General features: G+C 30.0%; 1 protein-coding gene across 1 annotated transcript; it reads left to right on the forward strand.

Moving 5' to 3' along the window:
* Nucleotides 1–234: 234 nt before the first annotated feature.
* On the forward strand, nt 235–1,443 carry LOC106763708. The gene is made up of 2 exons (XM_014647874.1): nt 235–536; nt 807–1,443. The coding sequence occupies exons 1-2, from the start codon at nt 235–237 to the stop codon at nt 1,441–1,443; spliced, it is 939 nt and encodes a 312-aa protein (XP_014503360.1).
* The last annotated feature ends 10,987 nt before the right edge of the window (nt 1,444–12,430 follow it).

The raw sequence follows: 12,430 nt of genomic DNA on the forward strand, positions 1-12,430 counted from the left end.
ATGATTCCACCAACCTACCCTCCTTTATGAAATCTATTCACACCCTAGTTCATACAAAACACTATAGAAATAAGAGATACATAGTTTGTAAAGTAAGAAAGCAAAATGGAAATTCAACAAGACCCTCTTCCTTCTCCTTTAGTTCCTCCTCCATCTTCATCTTTTCCTCCTCTATCTTCACCTCTTCCTCCTCAATTGAAAAAAATGGACAACTCAAAACAAACACACACCACCATGAACACCAAAGTTCTAAGTTGTGCTGATGCTGAGGGCCATGGGAAACAACAACTGAGGAAACAAGTTAGAAGGAGACTTACTAACAGACCTTATCATGAAAGACTAATGAATATGGCAGATGCAAGGAAGGAGATTGCCACTGCCTTGAAATACCATAGGGCTACCACAAAACTGGCAATTGAGCATCAAGAACAACTGCAACGCCATCCTCAACAACACCATTCATTGTCCTTTCAGCTTCCCTTTTATTCAAGGTTTAGCCTAGATGGAAGATTCAAGGCTAGGAGAAGGCCTCAGATGTATCCACCTCCCTCAAACAAAATTTCACAATACTTGAATGATTTCTCCTTCTCCTCATCCTTCCCACCCCTTCCTTCTCTTCCTCTTCCTCTTCATTCTCCTCATCTTCATCTTCCTCTTTCTCCTCCTCCACCTCCAATTACAAATTTTCACCCCCACACCATAACTTCCCCATTTTCTCCTCCATCCCTTAAGCCACAACCTCCTAATTTCACACTTCCCCTTAATCTACTCAATTTCAACAATTCAGAACCTACCCCTTTGCTTAGTAACAACACCTTTGATCCTCCCTTTTACCTTGAAAACAACACTTTAGATCCCACCCTTTTGCTTGATAACAACAACACTTCAAATACCACTTTTTTGCTTGATAACAACAACGCTTTAGATCCTACCCTTTTGTTTGATAACAACATTTTAGATGTTACCCATAACATCTTAGATGCTACCCCTGTGCTTAATAACAATATTTTAGATGGTACTCCTGTGTTTAACTACAACAGCACTTTAGAACCTACCCTTTTTTCTACCAACAATGTCTTACCATTGTGCTCTTACTCAACTTCCCCTCCATTTCTAGCTCAACAAGACGTTCCTTTAATTGGAACATTGCAGCCACCACAGGGAGAAGCAGTTTCCACAATGATGAATATCTTTGAATCTAGTACTACAAATCAAGCTAGTGGAAGCATGCATGTAGCCATGGATGAAAGAGGCATGGAAGAGATCGGAGCATTGGGACAACAACATCAGAGGGAGTGGGATGACACTACGAGTATGATCAATTCATTTTGGTGGCAGGATTGCTTGCAACAAATGGAAAACAGTGCAGTTGAAGTCAACAATGGAGATGATACATTCCATGGGATCTTTGATGATCAAGTTCAATTTTCCTGGGAAAATTAAGGCTTGTTAAGACAAGCTTACGACAATGGGCTCCTTGGATTTAGTCCAAGATACCACTTTACTTTGGTAAGTTTTATATAACAAGTTTCGTTACTTCTGAAATGAAAAAGTCAATAATGATCAAAATAAGTCATCTCGTACCATCAAGGACATTGTCACTCTACTTGTTTGTTATTTGTTATAAAGATATTATATAACATGCATATTAATTTATTTTGTTTCAGCACGTTTGTTTTTATATTTAAAAAAAAAATGAAACTTTAAACATATTAGATATTCATGATTTAAACATTATTTTATTTTTAATTGGTTAAACCCATTTTAATCATGAATCTAACTTATTTTTAAGAATGATTTGTTTGGAATTAATCCATGGATCAATGCTTTTAATCATGTGTCATTTGAAACATCTACCACAACTATCCTTTTAAATAATTATGTGATAGTCCTCTCTAGTAGCTTTTGGCATGTACTACTAAACCAGAATTGGAATAAATACTTAAAATTCATCCATAGCTTTTGGTACAGTAATAGACTTGTCTGCAGTAGGAATACTCGGCCACTAAGGATTTATTAGACACTATAAAAAAATTATTGAAAATTAAATAAAAGTAATTAATCAAGTTTGACTTTACTCTGCATGCAACATAAATGGTCAGCTTTAGTTTTTGTTTATAAAATAAAACAGTAAATTAAGCCAAATTAATAAGCAAGACATGATGCATGGACCAACTGATAAAAATCTGAGATTTCTTGCAATGAAAAGAGACGAAGATAGAGTCAGCACCATCTGTCAAAAGATGGAATGCATGACAGCCTTTGCTCTCATGCATTTACAAACAAAAAAACTAGGAAAATGAGCTTGAAATAAGTGAACCCTAAAGAAGACTCATAAGTCTCAACAATTAATAGAATGAAACCAAGGGAGTCTGAATCATGTAAGTATTGTGTATTTAATTCCCCACTTTGGAATTTTGCGACGCTCTTAGTTGGTCCCGCTTATTCTGCGATTGTTGGGGTCGATTTGGTTTTTGCTTAAAGTTCAACCCTCACCGCCCTCAATTAAGTGCTACAAACCATTGACTCTCATTTCGATGCATGTATATGTAGCAAAAGAGAAAAAGAAAGGTATCAATTGCATGCATTTCATGAATGATGAATTAGAAGAGTGTGGTGTGGTTAGGTAGGAGGTAAGAGAAGGTTGTAAGATGAAAAGCTGTGAAGTAATGGAAGTATATATGTGAGTGTTGCATATATGAATTTTCTGAGAGACATTTTTGCAGTGATGCCCACCTTCTTTTACTTACCTTTATGAAAGATTGCAATATTCTGAGCAAGATTGGGACCTTTTTAAGGTGAGAAAAGTTGACAGTGATAATGACAGATTAAAACAAATTAAACAAAACAAAATTGGTCCCTCAAGTTGGTCTTATAGGAAAGAGGGACCTCACTGCAGGTAGCAATATATCTGAACAAAATTGGGATGCTTTGAGGTGAGAAACTTTGGTTTGGTTGGTAGTGATGATGGTAGATTAAAACAGTTAAACAAAATTGGTCCCCTCAAGTGTATTTTCAATCTTATATTAAATATTAAAACAATTATAATGAATATTATAGAATTGAAATCTGTAATTTATTGCAAAATGAAGCAGGGAATCAAAATAAGTCAACTCATATAACCATAAATACTGTCATTCAAGGATCAAAGAGGATAGACAGAGAAATGGTGTGAAAATAAATTGTCCAAGTTCTGGTTTTTCCTTTCTGCATGTGTGCATGCATGCATCGATACTAATATAAGCCGTAGTTGTTTTACTATTTTGTGTGAGGAAGGAGATTGACGTCTTTTTCTGTTTAGAAAATTTTCTTTTAATTTTTCAATTTTATCTCAGTGGTATGTTTTATTATTTTGAAAGTATGTAGAACTTAAGAAACATTGAACATTACATGAATGATGAATTAGAAGCCATGAAAAATAATGTAGTTGAAGTCAACAATGGAGATGATACATATCATGAGATCTTTGACGACTAACTTGAATTTCCTATAATCTTCCAAGAGTGAAAATGTTTTTGTGAGTAGGAAAAGTTAATAAAAATCAAAATAAGTAAACTCAAATCATCGAGAATAGTCATTGGTTTGTGAGCAATTATCATATGGAGAAAAACTTTGTAAAAATAGAAGATATGCATGTCCTTTACCCTTTTTCCATTATCACATTCATATATTATATATTTATGATTTAATTTTTTAGTGAAACATTATTTTATTTTAATTGGTTAAGCCCACTTTAATCTTAGAGTCTAACTTATTTTTAAGAATGATTTGTTTGCAATTAATCTATCGATCAATGCTACATTTAACACATCTACCATAATTATCTATTTAAATAATTATTTGATAGGAATAAATACTTAAAATTCATCCATAACTCTAAAATGGTTACTTTTTTGTTAAGTTTTAAACACCAAATGATTGTGGAATTTGTGACCTTCTTAATTTTTTATTCTGGCATTATTGGAATAATTTGATTTTTCTTACAGTTCAAAACACACTGCCCTGAATTAAGTGCTACCAATAGTATTTTCTTAGTTTAAGGGAGAAGAAGACAATAATACAATAACATTTGGTTACAATAATGCTAAATACACTGCAAATAGATATAAACAATGCAATGGACCAACTTAAATAAAAATCTCAGGTTTTTTCTGATCTTTTACAATGAAGAGAGAAAGAAAAAATAGAATCACCACCATCTGTCAAAAGGTTGCTATGTATTTGCAAACAAAAAAACTAGGAAAATGAGCTTCAAATAAATCTAAATAAGTCTCAACAATCAATACAATGAAACCAATTGAGTCTCTTATTATTTTGCCATTGTTGGGGTGATTTGGTTTTTTTTTTTTTCAAAACACACACTGTCATGGATTGTTCATGAATGTTTGCATAAGAGGTATTAATTGCATGGATTATTCATGAATGTTTGCGTAAGAGGTAATAGAAGGTTTTAAGATGAAAACACCAATACACAAATTTATCTAAGTTGATGTGGTAAAAGAGAAAAAGAAAGGTATATTATAATTGCATGCATTTCATGAATGTTTCGGTAAGAGGTAAGAGAAGGTTTTAAGATGAAAAGTTGTGAAATGATGGAAGTATGTGAGCGTTGTGAGGAACATTTTTGTACTGCCCACTTTCTTTTACTTGCCTCTGTGAAAGGTAGCAATATTCTGAACAAGATGGAGACCTTTTGAGGTGAGAAAAGTTGGTAGTTATCAATCTTATATACAATATTAAAACAATTACTTCTGTTTATGAATTCAAAAATGGTTGTTGTTTACCTAACTAAAAGAATCCTTTTATTTAAAAAAAAAATTAAAAACTTAATATTTTCTATCAATTAAAACAAAACTGAGTTGATTTAAAAAAGAAATTAAAAACTTAATATCTTTTATCAATTAAAACAAAACTTAGTTGATGATTGAAGATGATAAAAGAAAATTAACCGATTAAGTCATTTTAAATTTATGATTTACCTAAAGCTTACTCTTTATACATATTTATATACTTTTGTCACAAATATCTTACCTTTTCTTCACAAAAAATATCCAAAGTCTTCAAATCCTAGAACTTTTTAGGATTACTTACAAATAGCAAGAATTTTTTTTATAGAAATTTAGAAGGTCTGGAGTTTTATTGTATGATAATATTTATTTAATTTTTTATTATTACCTTTCCTTCTATTTCTTATTAAAAACTATAGGTTAATTTTATAATTTGTTTATACAAATATTTTAAAAAAAAGAAAGTAAAAAATTGCTTGAACAACTTGTTCACCAAAGCTACTAATGTTTTTTTTATATATATTTTGAAATATGTCCTCTAAATTTATCTATGTATTTTTTTTTTATAACGGCAGTATTATTTATACAATAGGGAGTAATGTCAATCAATCTAAACAATAATTTATTTATTTTTTTTATCTTTAAACATTTTTTTATTATAATGTGATGACATATGAGTTATGTAAAGGTTGTTTAAGTATTAAAAAAAGATTTATCTATAGAACACCTCCATAGCATAGAAAATATAAAGCTTCAATGAATAAATTAGATTTAAGTGGTAAGTTGTTAAGTTTTGTGGGATATTATATCATCATTATCAGATTTTTGAGTTCAAGAAGTTATCAAACATATAAATGAAATTGAGGCGTTAAAACATGGTTGGGATATTATTATTTTTTAATAAAATTACTAATTCAATTTATTTGAACAAATATTCTTCCAGATACTTTAGCGTAAGTATACAAATCTTTTGAATCACAATTTGGTTGATTCTTAAAAGATGGACGACTTCATGTTTTATAAATATTTTGTTAATTCAAATTTTACTTATGTACTTTTTTTACTTTTTTTTTATATTGGACAATTTTTTATTATGTGACACATTCTAGTAACTTGGAAATTAAAGTATCTTTTGCAAGCACATCACCGGAAATGAAAGGAGAACGAGAAAAGAATGAAGTAAGAGGAACCCATCTTCACAAGGTGTACTCGGGTGAAGAATATTATGTAAAGAAAAAGGGAGAGGTCATCACAATCGATGAGAAGGCCAATGAGCAAGCCACCAGATTCTTTATAGGGAGGAAGAAGCTCTGCCATCGTGCCTAGACTGCCACCGTAAATTAGATCGGCAAACCACCATCTTAGGTCAAAGAGACCATCACTTGAATCACCAGACTCTGCAATCCCCATCACAAACGTCATTCGAAAGAAAAATAAAAGATTGGCTGTGAAGCAAAAGCCACCACATCTCCTTTGCAAAACCCAAATCGTGAAATTCCATCACCAAAGATCCATGGCTAGTCCTCCAAATCGAGAGCCATTTGCATTGCACAATCGCCACCAAACAACTTCAGTAGCTCATGAGGTAATCAATTAATGTGCTTCTATAAGAATGATATGAAATCTTCGTAAACAAGAGAGTTGATCACTACAATTATCTCTCTTGCAAAAAGTGATACTTACAAAAGCCTGCTATTTTCATAATATTAGACATAGTTGAAAATTTGCCCATTGAAGTCGTCGCGAATCATGTTCTTGAAGCTTTGGGGCTACATGAGTTGTTTGAAGCAATAATAGAAGTAGGAAATATTGATGCTTTGTTCCTTGCTTTAAAAGTTAGAGAGAATGTTGAAAGGGGGAGCTCTCCTAAAGTTGGTAAAGAGTGCTTTTGATAATGAATTATCAAGTGTTCTTTCTTGAGTAATAAAATTAATAGAATAATACTTAGAATCGTATTAGAATCATATAGGAAGGACATTAGATGAAAATATGTATGAAAGAGCTTATATTGCATAAAAGATCATATTTTCACAAATATGATCATATTAATCTATTAAGATATAACTATAATCAGTTAAAGCACATCATAAGCAAAACAAGACTATACTACATGATTTAATTGATTAAGATAATAATCTAATCGATTAAAACAGAAACAAAAGCCTAATTGATTAAGATTTTTACATAGTCGATTAAAAAGAATCAGAATGTCATATCCTATATGTATGTGTGATTAACCTGTCTCTTTACAAAATACATTGCATTCATTTGAAAAAAAACGAAGTTTGAGAATAGGAACACACCAAGAAGTTGTCCAGAAACATTCTTGGAGAAATCAATCAACCTTTTGAAGAAATCTCCAACGTTTGAAGAAAGCAAGAATATTTGTAAGATCTACACAGTTGTTGGTGCTTTCAGGTTTCATTTGATTGTCAATTTCCTTAGTCACCTTAGTTGTGTAGGCAAGGTGTGAGATAGTGTGAGTTTAAACCTCTCTTAGTTATTGTTTGTATAATGGAGTGTGTGTGAAGATACAAATTGAGAGAACTCTTTTGTATTCTTGACTCTGAAGTTTAGTGAATTCCTTTAAACTAAGGTTGTTCTTGTTTCTGCACCTTATCTTGATTGTTTATAAACCATTGTGTACCGATTTCAAGAACCAAGACTTTTAAGAAATTGTGAAATTTGATTTAAAATCCAATTCACCCCCCTCTTGGATTGAGATATAGGGGCTATATTTTTAACAATTGGCACCAAAACTGGTTAATCGAAGCATTAATTGATTAAAAAGATTCTAAATGGCCAATATATTTTAAACCTTTGGTAAAAAGGCCTCCAAAAACAGACCACCATTGTTTGCTGGAGAGAATTACCCATTTTGGAAAATTAGAATGAAAATTTTCTTGAAATTAGTAGACAAAGGTGTGTGGGATGTTGTTGTTAATGGTCCCTTTGAATCAACCAAGATTGAAAATGGAAAAACTAAGCCCAAGGAGTTTTCAGAATGGACTCCTGGTGAAAACAAAAGGGCACATTATGATGTAAGGGCTAAAATATCATTTCTTCTACACTAACCCTTGATGAGTTCTATAGAGTTTCTGTGTGTGAATAAGCTAAAGAGATACGAGACGTTCTTAAAGTCACACATGAGGACACTGATGAAGTAAAAAGGGATAGAAAGAACTCATTGATTCAGGAGTATGAAATGTTTAGAATGAAAAATGGAGAAGGCATCTATAATATGCAGAAAAGATTCACACATATAGTTAATCACCTTCTTGCTCTTGGAAAGACCTTTGACAAAGAGGAGCTTAACATCAAGATATTGAAAAGCTTAAATAGAACTTGGCAACCCAAAGTTACAACCATATATGAATCTAGAGATCTCACTACCATGAACATGGCCACACTGTTTGACAAATTGAGGGAGCATGAATTGGAACTAGGAAGGCTTAAAGAAGAAGAAGAAAAAGGGGAGAAAAGGCATACAATTGTCCTTAAATCTGTTGCCAAAATTGCCAACAAATCTAGTTTAAGAAAAGATGATTTTGGAGATGAACAACTGATTGAAAACTCTGATAGTGAATCCTTGAATCTAATGATAAAGAAATCCACAAAGTTTCTGATGTACAAAAATAGGACTATCCATGATTCTGCAGGAAATAAAAGATCTTATAGAAAGCAGGATAAATCCGCTATACCTACATGCTTTGAGTGTGGAAAAGTTGGACACATAAAACCAGAGTGCCTTGTACTCAAAATGAAACAGAAACTAGAAGAAAAGAATGAAGATGGCAAGAACAAAAAGAAGAAGAAAACATACATATCATGGCAAGACAGTGTGCTTTAAGCACTTCTAGTGATTCTTGTGAAAGCATTGAAGAAGAAACAAATTTATGCTTAATGGCTGGATCAACATCATCATAGAATGGTGTAAGTAGCTCTAAAACTAAGAGTATAAAAAATAGATATTATCAACTACTTGATGCATTTCAACAACTGCAAGAAGAGGCTAGGAAGCTCAACTATTTTAAACAATAAAATTAAAAGTGAATTAAAGTTATGATAATGCTATTATGTGTCCTTTACAAATTTAGTGAAATAAATTGATATTCATTAATGATATAATGATTTAAATTGATATACTAACTTATTAAATAGAATGTCTACAGATTAAGTTAGTTGGGTCTTGAGACCGATACTATTACATGATTATACCTTAAAAGGGATAAGATGTTCATATTAGTTCCAATATTTTAGTTTTTCCAAAAAAAAAATATATAATATGAAACATTATCGCATTTCATTTTAATATTTTGCTCGATGTTATATAAATTATCAAATAAACAATACTTTGGTAATTTATTATTATTATATGACTATGATATATATTATGTTTCTATAAACTTGATTTAAGAATATTGAAAGTCAATAAATAAAAATAAAAAATGAGTCGCGCGAACAAATTTAACAAGAACAAATTAATAAAAAATTAAGCAGAATTAAAACAAATAAATTATTTCAATAGATTCAGTGATCATTTATCATCAGTTAAATTGATTTTACATTTATCAATATAATACTAATCAGTTTAGATGAAATTCTTATCATGAATAACTCCATGAAATTTTCTTGAATGAAGGTTTAGTCTAAAAGTTTTTCTTAGCCTAATTCGATTATAAAATTCAAATTTCATCAATTAAAACATGTATTTTAGTGAATCAAAACATACATTTAAGTGATTCAATATTTTATGAGTTATGATGAAATTGACAAGAGTTTAGTAGAATCATTTCTCTTATCTTTTAGCATTTAGAAATTTAGAAATGTGAATTGAACTAACACAAATTTAATCCAATTTGATTATATAAGTGTGAATCATTGCATAAAAGAACAACATGAATACAATACATATAATCATGCAAAAATGATGATTAAAAAATGAACATGAATTTGATAGAACAAGAAGAGATAAAAGATAAAATGGAGAAAAAGATTTATTAAATGATGCTTAGTTGCCAAGCCACTTGAAGATGAATCAAGATAAGTGATGAAAGAGTCATCACTTAGATCCGATATCTTTTTTCTAAAGAACCCTTACAAAATCTCGATTTTATTCAAATATATCAAAAGTTGTTTATAAAGAGAAGCTATTACAATTTATAGTTATGAGTTCTGAAAATTCTAATTGCAGCCCAACCTAAAATTTTGAAGGATTTTTGACGACTTCCATCCTATATTGTTCTTTCTTTGCCTCCTTGGATGTTTTTTTTTTTCTGGCCTCACTTGGACTTCACTCTTGTTTAAGAATTTGAATACACAATTGGGCTTACTATGGCCCAAACCATAGATGAGATGTATCTAGAATAAAAATGAAATTTTAAGGAATTCTAACCATAGGTCCAACCCATTTAAAAGGAAAATAACTCTTGCATTATATAACAATAGGTGGCCCAAAATATATGTTAGGTGTGTCTTAAAATAAAAAAAATCTTAAAGAACAAGCTCAACCCAAAAAATCTTACTATCATTTTTCATATTTTGTACAGATTTTCATGTAGATTTTTACAAAGATTTCCAAGAATAATGTTTTATTCAGTTTCCTCTATTGATAAATATTTCTTTGTGAATAATTAGTTACAGTAGAATTTAAAATTTTGTAGGAAATTTCTTGCAAATATTTTTATAAATTTGCAACAATTTTTCTTAAAAAAAATCAATTTAAAAAGTAACATATACTTCTTCCTGAAAATATAAATTTCACAAGTAATTTCTTGAAAAGAAAAATTTTCCCACTAACTTTTGCTGCGAAATTAAATTTGTGAGTATATTTTTTTATACTAATAGTTTTGATTAAATTTGTGAGTATATTTTTTTATACTAATAGTTTTGAAAAACATTCTGCAAAAAAATATAATAAATTATAAAAAATATATAATTTTTATTTTTATATTAATTTTGAATGACAAAAATGTAGAGATTTGTTTTTGGTATCATTCCAAAAAACTTCTTATTAATGTGTATATAAATCTATGTCGATTTCTTATTTTTTTTTTTTATAAATGACTCATGCTTAATCAATTTTATATTTCTTAACGGAAAATCAAATCATCCTTAATTTTAACATTTATTATTTATGAGAAACAACCATTCAATAACTAATAAGTCACTTTGAAGAAATAATGAGAGTTGGAAATCACAAGACAGCTAATGCATTAACTGAGATGGATTAGCATATTAATTCAGAGCATGTCTCATATATATATATATATATATATATATATATAAATTCATTTTAAAATTTCCTACTTTGAGAACTTTTGTATAGGAGTTATATTAATACGAGTAAAATGACTCTATAATATCTCCAGGCACTTGGAATTTATAACTTTGTATACTTCTAAAATATAACTTGGAATTTATAACAATTTCAAAGTACTGATTGAAGTTAAATGGTAAACTAGCTATAATATTGTTTTTCTTTAATAAATTTACAGTACAACATTCTCTTTTTCAACCAATAAGAAGTAAGAACTAAAGTGTATATAAATGCAACAATTATTAACTATTTTTAGTTTGGTATAAGAATACAAGAACTTGCAAAAATCAGAAAATACGTCCAATTTCATGAAAACATATTCAAATTGGTTCAGTCGAAATTCTTAAACACTAATTACCACGCTACTGCAATCATACACATAATTGTTTTTATCAGAATAAATAAATAAATATAAAATAGAGTAATTGGGTGTTTTAATCCTCTTACAAAATATACGGGATATCACCCTATTTAAGTTTCACATTTTTATGGTAACTTTAAACTCAATTATACATGTGGCTAAACCTTTTACAGTATACTTATCCAAATGACAATACAGCATGAATTATTAGAGAATATAACATACATAACATAAAATAACAATACAGCATGAACTATTAATTAGATAATATAACATATACAACATAAAATAACAACACAACAAGAACTATGAGAGAATATAACATATCACAATACATAATGAAACCCCTCTAACATCATTTTCTTTAAAAGTTTGCAAAATAAAAAACATTGACAACTTTCACAACTCATAAGCTCACGTAACCTAAACTTAATAGGAAATGAACATACGATAATGTTTTATGGAAGAGACAAGAAACATTTTTGGGAGTGGTCAAAGAGGATACATGTCAACAAATTTCCCTATGGCTCTCATTACAGGCGTTATTAGATTGGACCAAAACAACAAAAGCAAAAGGTCAACTCCTGCTTATTGTCGCAAACAAGAAGGTACGAGCATTATAATTCTTGTGAGCAATGAAATTTGGAGATCTTAAGGAACATTATATTGTTCAATGAATTTATTCAATATTGTGAAATCTTAAGGAACATTATATCTCCCTGCGCAAATGCATATTTCCTATGTATATAACTCTCGTATTTGAGGAAACTGTATCCATATTTTGATCTTTGCTTTGACCAATGGATCCGCACAATTCAAAATAAAGAGTAGAACCTATGCAGTAATGGGATCAATCATAAGCATTATCTACGTCAAAAGGAAACAAAGTCTTTCATACTGAGCTTTCTCATTTGTCCAAGAATACAAACTCATCTTCTTACCCCTTAATCATCAACAAAAGAT

The sequence above is a fragment of the Vigna radiata genome, chromosome 6, assembly GCF_000741045.1.
Source record: "Vigna radiata var. radiata cultivar VC1973A chromosome 6, Vradiata_ver6, whole genome shotgun sequence".
NCBI classification, from domain to species: Eukaryota; Viridiplantae; Streptophyta; class Magnoliopsida; order Fabales; family Fabaceae; genus Vigna; species Vigna radiata.